The 22,321-nt window shown below is 32.8% G+C and overlaps 1 protein-coding gene across 1 annotated transcript; it reads right to left on the bottom strand.

The window, feature by feature from the left end:
• Nucleotides 1-3,580: 3,580 nt before the first annotated feature.
• LOC123656157 (probable serine hydrolase) lies at nt 3,581-6,282 on the bottom strand. The gene is made up of 2 exons (XM_045591864.1): nt 6,231-6,282; nt 3,581-5,475 (listed from the first exon to the last, which is right to left on the bottom strand). Exons 1-2 carry the CDS (start codon nt 6,280-6,282, stop codon nt 4,568-4,570), a joined length of 960 nt encoding a protein of 319 aa, XP_045447820.1. The 3' UTR covers nt 3,581-4,567.
• Between the last annotated feature and the right edge of the window lie 16,039 nt (nt 6,283-22,321).

Genomic DNA, 22,321 nt, shown 5'->3' with positions numbered 1-22,321 from the left:
TTTTCTTCATAAGTCATACAACATTAGAAGCTTGTAGCAATATTACAAAAATATCGTTATTGATAAAAATATATTATGAAGATAAATTCATTTTGATCATTTCTGAATTTCAACTGATTCCAGTAATTTTTCTATCTCTAATTTATATGCCTTCTAGCAATATATTTCTGACAGTGACATAGCGTAGACATGGGTAAAGGTGGGCCGTGCCCACAGCATCGCATTTAAAGATGCCTCAATTTTACGATTATATCAAAGACGCTTTATTAATTTGATCTCTTTTACGCTCACAAAATAACTTGTGTATTAAAAAAATGGACCTCGCAAATAGCCCCTCTAAGTGCGACTGCGAGGCAGCGTCGCGCTGGTGGTGCCCAGAATTCGGGCTCTCGGGTTAGAGGTAGCCTTAGAAGACTGAAGTCCTGGCCTTTCACGAGCCCAGGGACGTCGATAATCGTCGTCACTGCGAGGCCATTGTAACTAACTACCTTCGAAAACCACAATCATTAGATTGTCTTAATATGACACTTGGTTAGATATTAGAAAGAAAATAAAATAAAACAGCGATGATGATGATCCGACTTTGCCCACATCTATGTTAGTTAGTCCATGCTAAACCTCTAAATTTCTGACACAGGGTATATGGGATTTATGTTAAAATTCTAAGTGTAATTTTTTTGTAAGCATCGAGAGGGAGAGATGAGACTAGCCGTTACAAGCTACGTAACGTACAATATTGTAACGTAGCGAGCTTACTTCGCGCCCGGGGCACAATAGCTTTTACGAATTTGAAAAGCATATAATATGTCCAGCAATTATTTGTTTTGCGGACCATTTGGTGCCCCTTTGTGAGTAGCGCCCGGGGCATGATGCACCCCTTCCCCCCACCCCGCTACGCCACTGGTACAATGTACTCATTTGCAGGAGTGTCATTGTGATTATAATAATAAGTATATTAACAATCACAATGACTCATTTTAAATTCGTAAAAAAATTTGAATATATAAATTACAGCAAATGTAATCATTTACATATTAATGATGTGACAAAATTAAACAATTGTGCAACAAAAGTTTACATTTTTTTCCTATTTAATATTTATGAGTCGATACAACTAATTCGTCTGTAACTATATAAAATGTTCGACTTTTAACTGCGTTCCTTCAAATGGGGGAATTCTGTAGGTGTAATAGGTCACGTTCCACGTGGAAAAACAATCAAGCCCATTTTTAAATTTGACTTTGTTTAAATAGAAAAGCTACTTTGAAATTCCCGTTCCGCATATGTTTTGTGAGCGCGTAAGCACGGCCATAATTTACAACGAAAAACATTCTTATTTTATTTATTTATTCCTTATTTATTTATTTATTCTACAAGAAAAATAATTTGTTTCCATATGCAGGTCTTTATTTGTATGCGGCGATTAGTATTAATATTTCACTTTATCGACGTTTTTTTAGAACTAAGAAAAATTGTATCGAACGGTTATGCAGAAGTACGTTGCCAGAGTAGCTCGTATATAGAAACTCGTACAAAGTAAAATTTAAAACAACCCTTTTTACAGAACTTCCCATTCGAAGAAGGACGGTTAGGAGTCGAACAATTATAGATAAAAGTGACGTTTAACATCATTGTGAAGTCTACGACATAGTTTCTTAAAGCACCAGTTATATTTTCTAAAGATTGTACACAATAGCCAGCCTAGTTGAATGGTAATAAATTAACAATTTAGTTATCGGCACGGACGGAGCCCTGACCTTCAACTTTACTTGAAAGTTTTATTTAGATATTTTTATTAGATATATTTAATAAGACATTTTCACAAAACAAAGTTATTTACTGTTTACGACCCCTGCACGAAGTGCATAGCGATTCCCACTCTGTCGCCTAGCGCTCAATTACCCGTGCCGATACTAATACGCCACGTTAAACGATACAACTCGGTTCCTATAATCAAATACACAATTCATTTTGCCCACGAACCGTCCTATTACGAAAATGTCCTATTTTTAAATCGCTCACCTATACTAAATACATTTATAACTTAGTTTTTCTGCTCTATTAGACTGCTTATAACTTATAAGCGTGCAATTTATTGATAATTATTACCTGAGTCGTATTAAAACCAAATACTCAACACGTCACACTCATTCATACTAAGAAAAAAAAAATGAATACTTAAATAGCATGTCTTGGCCTTGTGATATACAAACTAAACACAGATATACAACGTCGTTATACTGCCTCACAGTTTTTTATCTATAAGTACAATGATTATTCGTGTTTTTATTCATAACTAGCGACCCGCTCCGGCTTCGCACGGGTATAAAATATAATTATAGCCTATGTCATTCACTGAAAAAATGATTAAAATCGATCCAGTAGTTTTGATTTATTCATTACTGCCCGTGGCCCGTACGCGTTAACTTAGAGTAAAAGCCGGCCGGAACCGCCGCAAACGCTACGTACCGCGATTTTTAAATCTGTAATATCTTCGAAAATATTCCTTTAAATCATATGCTGTAAAGGGCCATATAGATCTATATTAAATCAACAATGTATTTAAGGTATTTAATTGGATAAGGATTAATGCTGTATTGGTTAAAATCGCTTCGAAAATTAGCCATTATTTGTCGTAAAAAGTAAATGACAAAAAAATGTTATTGTGGGATATCCATAAGAGATAGCTATATACCATCGCGGAGTTTTCTGTAGACCTTTTCAATGTGTACAATACTTAGTACATTATTTTGATAAATCTCGTAGGGTTCAGCCTGCGTTTGCAATTTAAGCGAAAAAAAAAATAATTATTTACGACATAACATTAGAAAACTCAAAAATAACAGTATTTTTCCACTATTTAATGGATGTTATTATACATATAAACCTTCCTCTTGAATCAATCTATCTATTAAAAAGAACCCCATCAAAATCCGTTGCGTAGTTTTAAAGATCTAAGCGTACATACATGTGCAGGGACAGAGAAAGCGACTTTGTTTTATACTATGTAGTGATGATATCATGACAGTAATAGAAATAAATTGTTTAGCGAAATAACAAAGTTTTTTTTTTAAAGTAACTGAATATATAAAATTAATTTAAATGTTGGTTACCTGTGACAAAAACAAAATTACACAAACACGTTCAGGCTACTGTGATGTGAAAATTAAAAGGTCATACGTACAAAATTATATAAAAATTTAAATACAAACTATATTAACTTTAAACCGTTTTACACTTAAAACTTACACAAAAATACTTTAACAAAAAAAAAAAAAACAAATAAATTATCCAATTGATGTCTTAGGTGATATAAAATATCTACATAAAATAATAAGGTAAAGTAACATTGTGAAGCGCGTTGCACAAGTTGGCGATTTTTTTTTTTTAATTTTCTAGCAAGACAACCGAAATTACATTAATTAAATAATCATGACTAATGACAGTGAACCAAGGATCGGTTACAATTTTACGATTAGCAATAAATGGATTTTAAGCCGTTGAAATACAATATTTGTTGTTGTTGTTAAGATTTAAATTTTTTCTTCAAAAAACTACAAAAATTGTATGTAAACGAAAATTACATAGTATATTTTATTTTATTTTCAATATATTTATTATTCGTAACTGTAAGATATATACAGAATTTGTAATGATTCACGTCAAATTTTAAAATATAAATTGAGAAAATAATAAATTATTATTTTTTCGCTTACAGTAGAATCACGCGTTTCATCTGCGTATATGAGAAATAAAATAGAATAAATAAATAAATTTCTAGGCCATTTCTCTACTTATCTACGTAAATAAAAGCTGCTTAAACCAAGCAAACAAACCCTTAATATTTTACCCGTCAATGTAAATATACCAATCATATTATATCTTATAATTGAACAGGTCTTAAGAAACCACCTTAACATTATTGACAATTTAGTCAAAACGAACGTAATTTTATGGCTACGTTCAATGATTTCATATATTATCAGTTCCGCTGATATCAGGGTGACTCACTTTAAAGGCTGATTTTAAAGTCGTGCTGTCCGCACCCTGAACGTCGGCGTTGACAGTTACACGTGTAGCACTAGACACGCGACGCTTTAGTGTCGTGCTGATCAAAAAATTAAACGCAGATCCTCTATCACCCGCGCTCATGGCGCCTGCAATGACGACGAAGTATCAGGAGCTTCAAAATATTAACCGCTGTAAATCCCGCAGAAGCCAAAGAGACCGTGAAATTCAAAAACTTAATAACGTCCGACTGATGACTACTGCTACGCGTAATCAGATACGCTTCCTAGAAGTTTTTTTGTTTCGGCTGTTAACACTGACAGTCAGTTTGCGGTCAGCACGTCTCTAAACCTTAACTTTACGTTTTTGCTTGCGTTGCGTTGCCATGCGTCTTTTCTATAAGATTTAAGATCATTGGTATTTTGAATAGCTTTTGAAAAGCATTTCGATAATTACCTCAAAGGCACTAACTATGAAAAGAATTTATCTACTTTGCACGCCCTTATTTTACTCTTGCATCACATTATTTATCACCAGTCTTAATCAAGACTCAATTAAGCTAATACAATTCTAAAAAGTCCTCAATGATGCTGACTATATTCTGAGGTGCGTTTAACTGGACGTGATGGGTTCCTTCCACTTCTACATACTGGACTTCAGCACGTTGCTTCATTTTTTCGACAACGTCTAAGTAATAATCTAATCTCTCCCATTTCTGACCAGGAATAGCTCTTATATTTAGAACTTTACATGTTACTTTCTTAGCGTATTCTAGGGCAGTTTCGATCGACATCATCGCTAAGCCGGCTACTTTTAGCCTTGGATCCCTTTTGAAGTAATAGCCCTTCTTTTTCATGTGGGCTGGAGTAGGAGCCATCCCCCTTTTCATTAAAACTTTACAATTTTCCCTCGAGACCGATCCCTTATACGCTTCGCAGACAATATCGATCATTTCTTCGTATTCGTAGCATGGAATTTTGTCCTCTGACAAATTTTCGTATTCCAAATTTTTATCGATTAATATTGCGGTATGTTTGACCATATGTTCTGGAGCCCGAACAGCGGGACTTGCTATATCGATGCAGATAATTTTATCGACATCGTCAGGGAATGACGCGGCATACATGAAACTTAAAGCGCCACCCAACGAATGTCCCATAAGAGTTATTTTACTCCACCCAAAATGTTTCACTATTCTTCGTAAGAGAATGATTCCATCCCAAAAGATGTAATAGATCATACCGGTAGGGTAGCTAGACGACAGTCCATGGCCCGGTAGATCGATACATAGTACTGCGAGGTTCGTAGGTAATTGAGGTATGAGGTTGTCCCAAGTACCGGCATTGTCCTGCCAGCCATGAATGGCTATCATCGGCTGTTTGTCTCTTGGACCCCACCATCGCCCAGCCACGTGACCCCATGGAACTGGAATTTCGATTTCTTCTACTATTACGCCGAGTGGTAGATCTGAAATAAACAAAATTATGTATTAAATAAAATGGGAATTAATTTAAAACAAAAACAATTGAAATTAACATACAAGTAAGTAAACAACCAGCGTTGAATAAAATATTTAAAATAATTTACAAAAATCAAACTTTTATAAAGACTTGGACTCCAAAAAAACGTACTCGTATATTTTTTTTTTTTTTTTTTTTGAAATAGCTAACTACGTTTTGAAATATGAAATTTAATTTGTTAAAATTTAATCAGTAGATATGTTTGTACTACTAATGTGTACTTCGACATGACGTCTACTTTATGATCTACAGCATAACCAATAAACAGACTTTTTAAGCAAAAAGATTTTTAAGGTCTTCCTCAGAATTATTTTCTATCTTTAATCTTGAACTTCAACCATCTACAGATCAAGTTTCATCCAAACCCTTTATCGCTTTGACAATGTTAATAATGTTATACATAGTTAATATGATAGCACAAATTGTACGAAGCACGTGATTAAAGTACGTCTAATATTTTAAAGACAATAACGTTACATTAGTGTTTTATTATTTACTAATTGTACCCTGCGCGCGTTGCTGCGCTTTTTTTATTTTTTTATTTTGTGTCGTACTCAGAAACCTTTGTGGACTCATGCACAACACTTTTATAAAGATCGTAGCATGATCAAATGCATAGTTTACGATTCTATAAAGGACATACACACAAGCATTTATTTATATATATATATAGATACAAAAGATCGATTAAATACCAATAACCGGCAGATTTTGTCCAACCCAGAAAATAGCTACCAAATATGATAGCTTCCATACCGATAGCAGTGCCACCTCCCGGGTCCGATTGAAAAAAAACTACCCTATCTCCCAAGTTAGACCAAATTACAGATGCTTACAAAATTTGACAAAAATTGGTTCAATAATTTCTGGGTTACATACCGGTAGCAGCGCCACCTACCGGGTCCAATTGAGATAAAACTACCATATCTCCCAAGTTAGCCCAAATCGCTTACAAAATTTGATAAAATTTGGTTCAGTTTCGAAGATATTTAAAATTTTGATGGTTAAACCCCCCCCCCCTCCATAATGCTTAATGGGGATGAGTTATTATAAAATCGGGGGGGTCGAGTCAAATCTCATCTAATCTTACGTTGGAAGAGAGGGGGCCTCGGCAAATATCAAGCAATTTTTTTTTCTGATTGAAACAAAAAAATATACTATTTTGGTCCATTTCATCCAGATTGTACATGCTTATGATTTAATCTTAAGCGTAATCGTAATACGATTAAGATCATTCACTAATTCGTTCGAAAGAAAATAATTTCATTCATACTTCGACGTTATACATCTACTGTCTGATTTGTTGATTGTGTCTGATTACTAGTCTTAACTAGTCGTAAATAAAAGCACGAAGCAATTTTTTTTTTCTTACAATAACAATCCAACGCGTTTACGTAAAAAAATCTCACGTGAGATTGGGGGATGGAGGGGGTAGAATAAAATCTCACGACATCTCACCACACAGAAAATTTAAAAAAACACCTACACACCATATAAAAAAATAAATTAGCCGAATCGGTCGAGCCATTCTCGAGTTATGCGCTTAGCAACATTCATTTTTATTTATAATAAGATTTTAAAGGTATAACACAATGTACAAGTACACATGTACAAGTACACATGTACAAGTACACATGTACAAGTAATCATGTCATGCATGTAAATGCTAAATCTTTTGGTAAAAACATACAAATTCTTGCCACGACTAGACATTGCTTGTTCATTTTCATTCCTACTTTAATATAAAAAAAATTTTTTTTATAGTTTGTCAAAGATTTGATTCCTACATGAGTTGCGCACTTAGATTAAGCATAATGTATGTTTCGTCTTGTAATGAATGTTTTAGTGTAATAACTGCTGATAAACAAATAAATAAAGACAAAGGGCAATAAAGATTTTTACGTTTCATAAAATATAAATAGGATAGAGCCGATAGAAACTCTGGAACGTTTTCCGTAAGTTTTAACGTTCCTTCCAATTTTGCGTTTTGAGTACTTTTCATAAAGAAAGAACCTATATTTTGAGACGACGTCATATAAGTACTTAAAACTAATAGTTACTATCTGTAACTTAAAAATAACGCGAGTGAAGTCACGACGTACGTTTAGTGTAAGATGTCATCGTGCAATCACTTGAGATAAAAACACGAGGTCAACAGTAAAAACTGATTCCGCATGTGTAATGTATTAAATTAAACATACTACTGACACATATGTATGTACTAACGATGTATTAAAATTACTAAATATTACGTAACCATTTACGTACAACATATATACAGTAAAAATATAGAGTTGTCATTTTGTTCAAATTTATTGTTGATTTCGTTGAAGAGTTCGTTTAGATGCTTATTTCCATTGTCAAAAATCTTAATATAAAAAACAAAGGCGGGTTCGTTCGTACACTTATATATAACTCGAGAACGACTGGACCAATTATCATGGTTTTTGACTTGTCGTATTTGTCTTCGTCCTGAATAGCAGAATAACTATTAAAACCAAAAAAATTCGACTACGAAATGTAGGTTTCGTAACTCTCAAACACTTAATATTCATCCTGTCGATACGGTAAATATACGGATAAACTCTTTCCTCAAATTAAAGAAAGTATTTAAGTAGAGGTTTAGAATCAACAACATATATCCACAATATTCATATAATGGTGTCTTTTAGATTTTAATAATGTAGATTTGAATGATGTCAAAGTATTCAGTAATAAAAAAGATTTGACATATACATAATTATATTGTTTGTCTAATATTTATGCGTGCGTTAAGAAATTTATTTGTGTTAAAGCTTTGTGTATAAGCTTCTTCCATATACTAATCATGCATTTTTAACAGCGAAAAAGATATATAAAGATACTACATAAATGATTATCACGAATCATATAGGTATTTTTGATTATTCTATATCAAAATACCTATATTATGAATATAATATGTATCTATAATAATATTATAAAGCTGAAGCGTTTGAATCTTCAATTTTCATATTCTACTTTATAAACTATTTCAATGTACTCTATTGAGATCATAATCGCAGAACCGATAAGCAACACATTAATATATGACAACAATGAAACACAAAGGTTCCTACTCAATTCACGGCTACAGCTTTTATTTATATTATATTTCTGATCATCATATCTTTCATCATCATTTCAGCCTATTGCAGTCCACTACTAGACACCACAAGTTCGCGCCAAAACTGGCGTGAACTCATGTGTTTTGCCCACAGCCACCAAGCCGAGCAGGCGGGTTGGGTCTTCGGCCTGTGTATTTCAAAACCAGCAGTTGGATAATTATCCCGCCATCGATCGGCTTTATAAGTTCCAAAGTGGTAGTGGAACTGCGTCATCCCTCTTCGCCTCTTACGACACGGGAAGAGAGGGGGTGGCCATATTCTTAAATGCCGTAGCCACACAGCTTCGCATTTCTGATCGTATTTACGAATAATGCTAGTGGCCTAAATAAAATCGTAAATAGCTTTGTCTATGCGTGTAACATGCGAGTACATAAACATATAAAAATTGTTTCCTTGTAGCTGTTTAATGATCATCGATTCACGTTTAAAATGAAGTTCTTAATGTGCTAACACAATAATTAAGTGAATGCTAAAAATGCTACGCTCATAAAATTGTAGTTATCGCCTTGAAATAATCAAGTCAGGTGTTTTTGGAAATATCTTTAACCCTAGATAGATAACCATATTTCACTGTAAACTAAAGATAACCATACGACCAGTTGATTAGACGTGCGAATTGTTGAGTGAGCATATTTTGGATTATGCACATACTAGGTTTGTGAATGTGATATTATATCGTAATGTATGTAATTGTGTTCTGATTAAATGAAAAACATTAGTGTTTATTTATATTTTTATTATAAAAAAAAAATATTAAAGAACAAAACAAGGTACTTCTTACTCTACAAAATTTAAACATTTAGGAATCACTCCGTCAGTCTTAAATATACTATGTAAACTTTTCAAAATCAACTTTTGGTAATCTCTATAATGTAAAACACCTTAGTAAATATCCCATTTTATTCATTTTGGCCTCAAAGGCACTTAGGACAGGCGTTGGACTTGTGCTCGCCGCCAAATGGGATTTTTGCAGCTACCGCACATTGCCTTTGTCATCTTTCTATTTTTTAATGGACAAAAGGCACAAGGCAAGGTTCTTTTCTTTGCCCCAGAAACACCTTCACGTTGTGTGGGCAGTTCAGCTTGTCTTTTTGGCAATATACTTCCAAATAATTTTTTTATATTCGTCGGCAAAGTATTTGCTGCCTTGTCTTCATCAATGGAATCATCTAGTTACTACGGTTTTTCTTTCTTGGATAGGACATTATCACAGTAAATAATGTTTGCGTTTATAAACGACATATTCAAGGTCCATAAAACATTGCCATGGGCAATCTGTTTCCTGAATACGGACAATCAAATATCTCATCCGTGGTCAAATGATGATCCTTCATAACAGCTGTTAGTGTCAGTATGCAGAAGAGAGCCCGAATTTCAAGTTGTAGTTTCAAAGGTGGCTTTTACATCAGGTCTTTGAATCTTCAGCTGGTCTTCAGCGTTGGTCCAGTTTGTTATCTCCTCTACCTCTTCGTTACCATCGAATTCCACTATATTTATAAGAAATTTTTAGTCGCAAATGTGAATCTAACTTGTAGTTTAAATTGAGGTGAGACAGGCCCAAATGATCTTTTTTATCTCCTGCAGTTAAAATCTATTCGTAACTTATGTGTGGGATAAACTTTATCCACAACTGCTAAATCTCAAAATATATGAAAATAGAAAAAGAGAAGAAAAAAGCCTCTATAACGATAAAAATAAGAGAGTATCGAATAAAAAGTTATATTACAGAATGGCCCGGTATCTTGATTTCGTACTAAAAATTTGCATCGTTAGATTACATTTATTATTATATTTATTTATTTATTGTTAGGTTGCATTTACGTCGTAGGAGGTAATCCAAACATAATTAATTTACTAATTTAACCCTTAATTAGGCGCATTAAGAAAATCACACAATTAGTCGCATGGGGTCTCGAGTGACCCCAAAAACAAGATTGAAAAAGGAGTGTATGAAATAAATAAAACAATGATTGGATTATATAAAATATTAGTGTTCTTTATTATCATTAACTTTAATAAACACAAATATAGCTCTGACTTAAAATTTAAACAAAAAATGACAAACTTCTAACTACTCCTAAAACAACATAATTTGTGACTTAGCCGATTCGCTTATTTAAAAAAAAAATAATAAAGTCTCATTAGCCGATTCTTTTTATCTGCAATCGACGCAGTATACTCTAAAGTGTTATTGAGAAACAAATTTACAACACTTATGACATTTGGTTGGCACTTTTTTGTCGTTCTTCCTAGGATACAATGAGCAACGTCCGCGCTTAGATATTGACTGATGCACCGTCTTTTTCATATCATGTGCTTCACGGAGCCATTTTTTTGTTGACGCAGGGACAGAAAGCTGCTAATACGATGCTTTTAGTGACTTTCTATAGGTGCTGCTGCTAATTAAAAAAAAAAATCTGTCTTGTATGTGTAATATTCTTATTAACATTCGATTTGAGTATGATAAATGCGTTGATGCCAGATAACTTTAGAAGATGAAAAAATATAGCCAGATTTCTACTTCTCTTCCAAAATTATAACAAGTGCAAAGTTGTTCATTGCAATCGACATCATTTTTGCCGCCGATGATTCAGATGATATAACTTGACTATCTGCGAACTCTTCAATTTTACTACCAGAATCATGGGAACTATTCACAGCGTTGCCGTTTACTAATTTGTCTTCCGAAGCAGAACTAGCAACATCTTGCTCATCGTCGGCCACCTCCAGCCATTCCAATAACTGCCTATTATTAGCCACTTAAAAAATCAATAAATTGAAAATAAAAGAAAAAGTCTGTGCAAATAAACAGAAAAATAGGTAAATTTAATAGCCGGTATATAAATACATATATACTAATATAAAAAATTACCAATTTACGAATATAAACGAAGTAGAAACATAAAAATAAAAACTTACCTCCGCAAAAAAAATCACGTAAGTGGTCGCATGGGGTCAGCGCTCTAGAGAAAAGCGACCAGTGCATATGCGTAAATGTTCTGGAAGCGAATGATTTGCGTACCCTGAGGGAAGTTAGGAAGCTAGAGTGAGCGTGGGCGCGCTCAAATTTTTCAAAGATATATATTTTTCAATTTGAAATGGCCGTGACCCCATGCGCCTAATTAAGGGTTAATACTAACGTAAAAATCGTGTAATTTGCTGAGACGTTGAAAAGATAGATAGATCGAAATTTGTTATTCTTTCACTGAATCGCTACCCATTGAAAAACAAATTACATGTACTAGTATGATTTAGGCACATGGCCTAACTTAAGACAAAAATACAAAATACTTTTTTTATCCCAAAACTGTGAAATCAGAACTCACGCTGACAAAACCACGGAGTAATAAAAATGCAATGCACATTAAAATATTTGAATATAATGTCAATAATTACTAACATTTATGCAATTAAACATTTTTTTAATAATGTGTGGGCAACACAAAAATAAAATCGTACAAATTTATGCAGTTAATTAATTGCATTTTGATCAATTTATATGGTACTTTTCTCCTAATGCCTCTCAGATGAATACACTCTGAATAACACCAGAGTGTATGTGTGTACTATTAAAGTGAAAAAAATCTATACCTACCTGGCACAAGTTTAATTTTTAGGTATAACATGATATGTATATTATGATAAATAAACTATCAAAACTGAATGACGACCAGTGATTTTAAGCAATTGCTTATTTATTTTAATACCAAAGTATCATCATTACAGCCTATACAATCCACTGCTGGACATAGGCCTCCACAAGTTTACGCCAAAAATAACGTGAACTCATGTGTTTTGCCCATAGTCACCACGCTGGGCAGCCGGGTTGGTGACCGCAGTACTGGCTTTGTCGCACCGAAGACACTGCTGCCCGTCTTCGGCCTGTGTATTTTAAAGCCAGCAGTTGGATGGTTATCCCGCCATCGGTCGGCTTCTTAAGTTCCAAGGTGGTTGTGGAACCTTGTTATCCCTTAGTCGCCTCTTACGACACCCACGGGAAGAGAGGGGGTGGCTAAATTCAAGATACTTTTAATACCAAAGTACTTTTTATACAAAGTACAACAGTTTTTACTGAAAGTAATTCTACTAAATCATAAGTAGCACGTCAAAAAATGTGAAAAGCCAGACAAAGCCCAAGAATGTTGTATTGAGATTTCACAAAAGCATTTGACTGTACTCGTAAGGTTTTTATATAAACTCGCATTGGCCTTATAATCAATCAAATTATTTATTATTATTTTGACAGTATACACTGTATCTTCAAAAGAATTTTGTTTTCTAAAATAGCTCAAGTTGCAATCGTTAAAAAAAAGTCTATTTGAATAAAGGAAATTGTTATTTCGAGTTTATTATGCAGTGAGCGTATTTGCGTTGTTATATATAAATCAATTACATAGATAAAAGAATACAAACGATTTTTAATCAAGAAAACTTCCTCATCAATTTGATTCAAATTTTCCTTTTATGACAACATAGATAGCGCCGTGTGCTATAATAAGTAATTATATCTTTACAAAGTCCACCTATGACATGACATGCATATTTTTTATTAACAAGACTTTATACCTCTTTTACATTGTCAAACATGAACTACAACTTTATCAATCTATAAAACAATCACTTTGTAAGCAATCCTAATGTTATTTCAGTAATTGTGTTTGTTTGAAAACGAAAAGAAGTCCGACTTCAATTACATCAACAAGTTTAACAACGTAGGTAGGCGGAAAAATAGTCAAGTAAATACGCACTATTAAAGATAACTCAAAAAGTACTTGTCAGATATCTTGTCTCGTTGTCTTTAGGCTTTTGATTGTATTTAAATAAATGTTATTATTAATTTTACTGTATATAAATAAGTATTCAAGCGTTTGTGGAAATTCTGTGTGGTTTGAAATTAAGTCGTATTACTAAAATTACCTAAAAATGACTTGGAGAAGACCCTGAGGGTACACTGTTTTTCGCGCAAGTATGAAGCGTGATCGAGAACCAACTTTGCGAGCAGTCTGGCAGATCTAGCGCACGAATGATGAATCATAATTATCATATATAATTATGATTCACTTATATTGTCGTAATTTATTTATTTATTTATTTAATAGTAATACTTTAATGATTATAAACTATTTCATCCCCTCTCTGTAAATATATTATTAATTTCTACGCGAGCGAAGCCGCGGACAACTGCTATTATTATTATCAAATTAAAGAAAACTTAACGATTATTTAATAACGAACTGTTATAAACAAATATAATATGAATAAAATGCAACATATGCAGTATGTTAAGAATGGAAATTTTACACAAAACTGTTTAGTCAGCGATAAACCCCGTCGCTTCCAATTTCATTATTTTACATTAAAAGACCATTGTATTCAACACAGTTCGAGTCCGACTTAGCTTAAGAACAGTTGTTACCAATAATTAATTAAATAAATTTAGCAGCAGTAATTAAAGTGTTTTTTTTTAAAAAGGACTAACGGAGAGCCATCCTAACAAATTTGGTGTCAGAAGGGGGATCCCAGGAAAATACCGAAGTACTGGGATTAATAGGTGTAGGCGTCGCGAATTCGTTCCACTCGTCTGCGCCATTATATTTGTTGGCTCCGTTGTCAAAGTCCTAGTGCGGTGGTCGACGATAAGCCTTGGGCACCTCAAAGCCTAAGCCCGCGCTGCTCGTGCTCGTGACCGACGGTAAGCCTCCGCTATTAAGCGTGAGCCCGCATCACCCCCGAACACCTCCTGCTGCCCTGTGGTCGACGGTAAGCCTCCACTTTTTGAGTGTGAGCCCGCATCACAAAACCAATCAACGGACCTTTCATCAAGGTTTCGCTGATAGCTTCAACTGTTCATCACAAACCACGTGCACCCCGAAGAACTCCACGTGACGACAAGCATTCTGTTATACGACTCCCTGAGTCGCCAGCTGCCTGCCGTTTCTCACTGCATTACGTGTGACGCAACTTTCCCGGAATGTTCCCGAGTGCTGCCACCGTATCGCTGTGTGTAATGTGAGTTTCTTATTCAGTTAAAGTTTTTAAAGCCAATTCTAGTGAAGTGAATTTATTAATTTTTCTAAAAACATATTTTTAACAAACTTTATTTTTACTCGAACTCATTTTAGATTAAGATTATTATTATTGTTTAAAAATTTTGTTTTCAATTAATTGTGCATATTTTCTGTTTGATTTCTGTATTCTACGTAGTTCGTTAATACGATTTATTAAATAAAAGTAAACTAATTAATGTCTCTAAAGAAAGAGCAATCCGAAGAAATCGCATATTCTTCCAGTAGTTCCTCTGTTTATAGTTCGGCACCAAAACAAAAAGTTAAAATGACTGACAAAGTTACCCTGTCTGTCCTTACAAAATTTATTAAGCCTTATAACGGGGATCGCGAATTGTTGCCTGCGTTTTTAACTAACTGCGAAAATGCGATTTCCTTGGCAACTACAGAACAACAAAATGTACTTTGTAAATATATTGTCTCACAATTAGAAGGCAAAGCGCAATTAGCATGTTGTTTAAAAAAGTTTAGTAGTTGGGTAGAAATCAAACAATTTTTGAAAACCACTTTTGGAGAGAAAAAGCACTCCACACATTTATTAGTGGACTTACAACAATGCAAACAACAGCCTTCCGAAGATGTAATGCAATTTTCTATACGTATTGAATCATGTTTAACAAGATTACAATCCGACATCCATTACAGCTGCGAAAATGATAAAGAACTTTTAGGTCGAATAGCCGCAATGGAAGATTTAGCTTTAAATACGTTCTTATTAGGGTTAAACTCAAAATTTTCTCACATAGTACGGTGTAGGAACCCTAAAACTCTTTCAGAAGCAATTACTCATGCAATCGAGGAAGAAAAATTATATAATTTATCTAAACTTTCAACTCGTTCTGATAATAAACAATGTATAATTTGTAAAAAGAGCGGTCATGTCGCTTCAGAGTGTTATAAAAATAAAAATAAACACTCATCTCCAAATCTTCATCACGTCAACTCATTAAATAAAGCCCAAAATAATTTTAATAGTAATCATGATAAATCAAATTCGAATTTTAATATAAATAAATTTTGTGCATACTGTAAAAAACGCGGTCATTTAATAGGCGAATGTCGCAAACTCAAAGCAAAAAATAATAATAGCTCTCGGACCGATCCGCGTAATACTACACTATCAAGTGCATCTGCACCGCATACGAATAACGAGTCGAGCAATAATCGCTCTAATGTGCATCATGTCGATGATAGTTTAAACTAAATAGGGTTTCGGTTCCGTGTCTGTCGAAACCTCATTTTAATAATTTAAATGACACGAAAAATCCTAACATTTCTAAATCCTGTGTTCCTAAATTCTCTTCAACACAGGTTAGCGCAAATAAAAATATTAAGAATCCTTCAAACTGTGTTCCTAAATTATTCTCAACACAGGTTAGCGCAAATAAGGATATTAAGACTCCTTCAAACTGTGTTCCTAAATTATTCTCAACACAGGTTAGCGCAAATAAGGATACTAATAATCATTCAAACTGTGTTCCTAAATTATTTTCAACACAGGTTAGCGCGAATAAGCAGACTCCTAAGTCTTATATTAAAAAGTCGAATTCAAACTCGACATTTAAAGATAGTCCCTCACCTCGCGAAAAATCAAGTTTTTCTTATAGGGATTGTTCACGTGAAAGAAAATTTTCTATTAATTATATTAATAATAAAGTTTCCTTACCTCACGTTTATTTAAAAACAAATTTTAATGAAAAGCCTTTATGTTTTTTAATTGACACTGGTTCTACAATTTCAATTGTTAAACATTCCAGTTTACACAATAAACCAGTGCTTGGCTCAGAAATTATAAAACTCAAAGGTTTAAGTGATAACGATTCTTATTGCGAATCTCTCGGGTCTATAAAACTTAGTTTTGAGTATCGCGTTTCGTCGAAAAGTAAAATAATATTCGACTTTATGTTTCACGCGATTGACGATACGATTAATTTAAATTACGACGGTATTATTGGTAGTGATTTTATCGAACATTTTAAAATAGATATTCAATACTCTACCAACACTCTTAATTTAGAAGGATATGAATTACCTATTTGTTGTAGTAAGCCATCATATGTCATACCCCCGCGGTCAGAAACAGTCATTGAGTGTCCTGTTTCAAATTTATCAGAGATCACCATGAAAGAAGCTTTAGTATTAGATCATAAAATTAGTGATGGTGTGTTTTTAGCAAACTGTATAGTTAAATTAAAGTCTAACAACAGAGTTAACGTTTCTGTTCTCAACACTACCGAATCTGAAGTAAAAATTGACAATTTTCAAGTTCAGTTAACTCCACTTGAACTCCCTCTATCGAAATTAAATAATAATCAACAAGAGTTCATACATAAATTAGACTGCTTAGACATTAATCGATCTCATAAAGTTCTTGAGCAGATAAGATGTTCTCATTTAAATCCGCAAGAAAAAAAAGCTTTAATGAATTGTATTTCTAAATATACAGACATATTTTATCTTGATGGTGAATTTTTAACTTATACTGACGTGATTAAGCATTCAATTAATACTGGGGATGCAGCCCCTATTCACGTAAAATCGTATCGTTTCCCTGAAGTACATAAGGATGAAGTTGAAAAACAAATAAAGAAAATGCTTGACCAAAATATTATTCGCCCTTCAACTTCCCCTTGGAATGCACCTGTATGGGTAGTTCCAAAGAAGCTAGATGCCTCAGGTAAACAAAAGTGGCGAATTGTCATTGATTATCGGCGTTTAAATGATGTCACTGTTTCAGAGATTTACCCTCTTCCTCTCATAAATGACATTTTAGACCAATTAGGTCACTCAAAATATTTTAGCACGCTCGATTTAGCCTCAGGTTTTCACCAATTACTATTAGACCCAAAAGACACTGAAAAGACAGCATTCAGTGTTACTACTAATAGCATTTCAGGTCAATTTGAATTCACTAGAATGCCATTTGGTCTAAAAAATGCCCCTTCTACCTTCCAGAGGATGATGAATCTGGTCCTCTCAGGATTACAAGGTCTTCATTGTTATATTTACCTTGATGATTGCATTGTATATTCCCATGACCTTGAATCTCATATACAGAAGCTTGAGTCTGTATTCACCAAATTTAGAGAAGCAAATTTAAAACTACAGCCCGACAAATGCGAGTTTCTGCGACGAGAAGTTGCTTACCTAGGGCATGTTATTACCGATAACGGTGTTTCGCCTAATCCCGACAAGGTAAAGGCTATTTCTCAATTCCCAACACCGAAAACCCCCAAAGATATAAAGTCTTTTCTTGGATTAACTGGTTATTATCGTCGTTTTATTGAAAATTTCTCCCACATAACAAAGCCTCTCACATCTCTATTAAAAAAAGATGTTAATTTCCATTGGTCTCATGAACAAGAGCATGCTTTCAATACGCTTAAGCAAAAGCTTATCTCAGCTCCCTTATTACAGTACCCAGATTTTACTCAGCCATTTGTAGTTACGACGGATTCTTCAAATTATGCCGTTGGCGCAGTTCTATCTCAAGGCGATATTGGCAAGGATAAGCCCATTGCATATGCCTCTCGAACTTTAAATAAACAAGAAGGTAACTACTCAACGACTGAGAAGGAGCTTCTCGCTATTCTTTTCGCCGTTAACACATTCCGACCATATCTCTATGGTTATAAATTTAAAATCGTTACTGATCATCGACCTTTGACATGGCTATTTAACGCGAAAGATCCAGGCGGACGTTTATTAAGATGGCGATTAAAATTAGAGGAATATGAATATGAAATTATTTATAAACCCGGCAGAGTAAATAGCAATGCAGACGCATTATCTCGTTATCCAGTAAATGCTGTAACCACTCGAAGCTCTCAATTAAATTCAACTACTTATGAAGAATACTTTAAAAAGCAATTTACAAAAACTATCTCAAATTGTGATACAAAAATTGAAGAACTTAATCAAAGTTTACATACAGCAAAGCAAAAGCCTATTGCTTGTCCAGTATCTCTAGATTTAGATTACTCAATGCCTCATTGTGAGCAGTTATTATCGATGATTGATAATGTCGAAGAATATCGTGCAGGTGAACGCGAGCCTGACACTGTACAGACGGTGAATTGTAAAAATAATAAGACACTTTACTTTTTATTTACTAAAGTACATCATTTTGACGAAACAAGTTATAAAACTATTTACAATTTATTAGTAAAATTACGAGACGAAATTATTTCTAAAAGTGATTATGACAAAGAATTAGCTTTGCCCGATTTTTCTGAACCATTTACTAAATTAAATTACATTAAGATTTATAATATGTTATCATATATTTTCCATGACACTAATATTAAAATAATTATTTATAAAAATCAAATACTTTATCCGACTCCTGCTGAAATTCCTAATATTCTCAAAGAGAATCACGGGTCGACTATAGCTGGTCACCCAGGTGTTAAACGCATGATGAGTAGAATTAAAGCTTCGTATTATTGGAAAAGTATGCGTTCAGATATTGAACAATTCGTTAAAAATTGCAGGATGTGCCAAATTAATAAACCCTTACGAGCTTCTAATAAAGCACCTATGGTTATAACCTCAACGAGTACAAAACCATTTGAAAGATTAGCCCTTGATATTGTTGGTACTTTACCCGAAGCTGGTCTTCAAAAATTCAAATATATTTTAACACTTCAAGACGATTTAACTAAATTTTCATGTGCTTACCCTATGATAACATGCACAACTGATGAAGTTGCACGCAGTCTCATTCATTTCTTTTCATTATTTGGTTTTCCTAAATTTATATTAACCGATCAAGGTACAACATTTACGTCTGAACTATTTAGACAATTAACTGAAATATTAAAAATTAAAAATCTATTTTCCACTCCTTATCACCCTCAAACGAATGGCGCGCTAGAGCGTAGTCATGCTACCCTTAAGGAATATTTAAGGTCATTTGTTAACGAAAACCAGGACGACTGGCATTGTTACCTTGCTACAGCGATCCTGTCATATAATACAACTCCGCATTGTACCACTGAATTTACGCCGTTTGAGCTTTTATACGGTTATAAGCCTTCAATTCCTAGTAGTGTTTACGAGTCGAATAATAATACAACTTATCAAGAATATATACGTGCTCTACAGTATAGAATGAAATACTCTCGCGAAAAAGCTATTGAAAATATGCAAAAAAGTAAAGAATCTTCGAAAAAATATTACGATTCAACAGCACGACAAAGAAACTATAAGACTGGTGACTTAGTTTACGTAAAGCACCATCATAGGCTCCGTAAAGCTTTATCCCCTGTGTGGAAAGGCCCTTACAAAATAATAAAAACGAATGGAAAACATAATATAACTCTTTGTATTAATAGAAAACATGTAAAATATCACGTTAATGAAATAAAACCAGCATAATATCTGTTCCAGATGCCTCGCGTGTCCGAGCATTTCCGAAACTATAGAAGTAATACAACATAGTCCAGGAATCTATTTTGATCCGACAGCTATCGCTTATTTTCAAAATGACTATTGGAATATTATCACGCATGTAGATATAGTACCTATTCAACCTTATATGGATAAGATAGAAAAGTCTATCCAAAGCATATCTAACTTTTGCGATAAAGCTCGAAACCTAGTTATTTTTAACGTAGATTGTAAAGATATTATTAACCCTTTAGAAATACTAGTTAGTTCTAATAATCTTAAGATTGAATCCCTATCGCATCTTGTTTCAAGTAAACGTCAAAAACGCGCCCTTGAATTTGGAGGCGAAATTTTAAAATTTTTCTTTGGCACACTAGATGCTGACGACGCTAGAAAATATGATGAAGCAATTAATACATGTCAACAAAATGAACATCATATTTATACTTTAATGAAAGATAATATTCACGTTGTTCGCTCTACGATTAATAATTTTAATGTGTCTATACAAAAATTGAATAATAACGAAATTAAACTTAATAATCAAATTGAAAAACTTAATTATATATTTTTAGCTAATTCTAAGACTAATAATAATTTAATTAATTTAGAAAAGTTTAACTCTTTGTTTAATGTTATTGAAGGATCATTATTGTCTATTTCTAATATTTTAGATACAATTTTAAATTCAATTTTATTCGCTAAGGCAAATATTTTACACCCATACGTTATAACTCCTATGAAATTATATAATGAGTTATCAAAAAACTTTCAATTAAAAAGAACTTCCGAGTTCCCGGTTTCACTGACGTTGGAAAACATTCATACTATAATCGACTTATCTAAACTAATTGTATATTACTATAATAACAAACTAATATTTATCATACAAGTACCGTTAATAAATCCTATAAAGTTTAACCTGTATAAGAATTTACCGTTACCTACTCCACGCGATATTAAGGATTATTCAACTTATGTTTTAATTCATCCTTCCAAGTTATATGTGGCTGTAACGGATGACAGATTAAATTACGTTTTATTAGATAGTATAAGTGAATGTAAACAGGTTAATAATGATTATATTATATGTCCTTTGTCTTCGATTTTGTCAACAATTAATAATCCTTCATGTGAAACTAAGTTATTAACAGAAGTAACATTGTCACTTCCTGAAATTTGTGATTCTAAGGTTATTTATGGCGATATAAATGTTTGGCAAAAGTTGAATGGTAATAGATACATTTATGTACAATCTAAACCTAATAAACTAACAATGAAATGTAATAATAATATTACGGATTATATTTTACTAGGAACAGGAATTTTATCTTTAAAAAATAATTGTGTAGCATATTTTCAGACATTGCAATATTATCCTTCAAATAAGTACAAGACTATTGTACCGAGTCAAATAACTTTAAATTTTGATTTAACTATAGATGATTGTTGCAAATATAATTTTCTTAACGAAAGCTCTCACTCTATAAACCCAATTAGTTTATCTAATATAGATCTAGAATCTTTAAAGTTAGCTTCACACAAATTAGATGATTTAGAAAATGAAATTCGAAACAGCGAAAATCAGTCCCACATTGTAAAATATGGTAATTATTATTCAGGACTGACCTATGCAGTAATATCAATAATTTGTGTTTATATAATTTATAAAATTTATAAAAAATGTTATAGTGCTTCAAACACCTCGTGTTGTATTCAAATTTATAATCAGTGCTATAATGTAAGAAAAAATAAAAGAAATAATAATGTTAACACATCTATGGAACTTACTGAAATTTCAGACGACTCGGAATATGATAAGAAATCTACAAAGAGTCTCCCAAATATAGAAATTACTAAACATAACACAATTTTCAGAAATATTAATAAATCAAATAGAAATCTCAGCAATTTCTAATCAATATATCCTTTTCGTTATAAAAAATGTTTTAATGTAATTCTATTATTTAATTATTCTGTTTTTCTCTTATTTTATATTTTTTTTTTTATTTGTGGTCTTAACTTTTAATATAATTAATGTTATGAATTTTATGAAACTAATGTCATAATTTTAAAAAATGTATTTGATATAATTAAATATTATTAATTAAGTCGATATTATTAATTTTATTGTTAATTGAGTTTTATTTTTTCAAATTTTTAAGATTTTATAATCAATCAATTTTAAATT

This window comes from Melitaea cinxia, chromosome 9 (assembly GCF_905220565.1).
Source record: "Melitaea cinxia chromosome 9, ilMelCinx1.1, whole genome shotgun sequence".
Taxonomy (NCBI): domain Eukaryota; kingdom Metazoa; phylum Arthropoda; class Insecta; order Lepidoptera; family Nymphalidae; genus Melitaea; species Melitaea cinxia.
Note: the sequence above shows the minus strand (reverse complement) of the source record. Positions and strands in the feature narration are given on the sequence as shown.

What these genes read in the sequence shown, in the direction of transcription:
- LOC123656157 (XM_045591864.1), bottom strand. Translation starts at nt 6,282, where the DNA reads ATGGAAGCTATCATATTTGGTAGCTATTTTCTGGGTTGGACAAAATCT. An exon ending in GGGTTGGACAAAATCTGCCG is followed by an intron (nt 5,476 to 6,230) that starts GTTATTGGTATT and finishes TGTTTATTTCAG; the next exon opens with ATCTACCACTCGGCGTAATA.